This window comes from Colobus angolensis, unplaced genomic scaffold, assembly GCF_000951035.1.
Source record: "Colobus angolensis palliatus isolate OR3802 unplaced genomic scaffold, Cang.pa_1.0 Scaffold44, whole genome shotgun sequence".
In the NCBI taxonomy this organism is placed as follows: Eukaryota; Metazoa; Chordata; class Mammalia; order Primates; family Cercopithecidae; genus Colobus; species Colobus angolensis.
This window is the reverse complement of record NW_012117821.1, coordinates 1,185,888-1,186,929: the sequence shown is the minus strand read 5'-3', so window position 1 is coordinate 1,186,929 and position 1,042 is coordinate 1,185,888. Positions and strand designations below refer to the sequence as shown.

Here is a 1,042-nt window from a genome sequence, read left to right as displayed (position 1 = left end):
TGGTGCAAGTGGGCATCTACAACGGCACCCACGTAGGTGGGGGTCATGAGGGGGTGGGGGCTGGGGCCTTAGGGTCCTGGGGCCAAGACCCCTGCGTGGCCACCCTCCATCTCATACTCCCACCCCCAGGTCATCCCTAATGACAGGAAGATCATCTGGCCAGGCGGAGAGACAGAGAAGCCTCGAGGGTACCAGATGTCCACCAGACTGAAGGTGGGGGCCTCACAGACCTCCCTCAGTGTCTCCACCCCACACAGCCCATCCACCCCCTCTGGCCTGAAGGAGGGGGGTGCGAGGTCAATGAAAGCCACTAAAGGAAGTGGGGGTGGGGCCTGCTGCCCCTGGACACCGTCCAGCACACCTGGCACAGCACAGGAAGCAGAGAGAGCAGGAGGGAGGAGAGGAAGCTGCCCCCATCCCACAGGGGCTCTCTAGTGCCCCCTCTTGACCCAGCCCTACTTAAGTCTGGGGCAGTTAGTTGTCTGATAGGACCCTGCTGGGGAAGAGCAGATGGGAGACGGCAGGCCGACCTCAGCTTCAGCACTCGCTGTCCCCAGTCCTGGTCCTCCATACTCCTCATCCCTCCTCCAGCCTTCATGGCCTCCTGATGGTACCAGGTCAAACTGTCCTCTTCCACCATGTGGGACAGCCCTTCCTGACTCCCCTGGGCCTCTGAGAGCCCCTGCCCTGGCTGGCTTCCTCCTCCAGAGCATCTTTCCCTTGGCTCCCTACTCCAGGGTCCTCTCCTGGCTGTTCCTCCCCGGGCAGAGCCACACCATCCCCACTCCACACACACTCCAGTCCCAGTAGCACCACAGACTGCCAAAGGCAAGGACCTCACAGGCAACATGCCCACCAACCTTCTCTTGGTCATTCCAGGCCCTCAAATGTCTCTTGCCTCTGTCTGCTTTCTGAGCTCACCCCTGAAGCCTGGTGCCAGCCCCTGTAGCCTCTCACCCAGGCTCCCTCCCCTGCTCTGCACCAGCCCCTGCAGCCTCTCACCCAGGCTCCCTCCCCTGCTCTGCACCAGCCCCTGCAGCCT

General features: G+C 62.5%; 1 protein-coding gene across 1 annotated transcript in view; it reads left to right on the top strand.

Annotated features, from left to right (window-relative positions):
• GRIN1 (glutamate receptor, ionotropic, N-methyl D-aspartate 1) overlaps positions 1 to 1,042 on the top strand; it is a 27,153-nt gene that overhangs the window by 16,963 nt on the left and 9,148 nt on the right. The window contains exons 9-10 of the mRNA XM_011957395.1: positions 1 to 32; positions 130 to 213. Coding sequence (XP_011812785.1) covers positions 1 to 32; positions 130 to 213 — 116 coding nt within the window. The remainder of the gene's footprint in view (positions 33 to 129; positions 214 to 1,042) is intronic.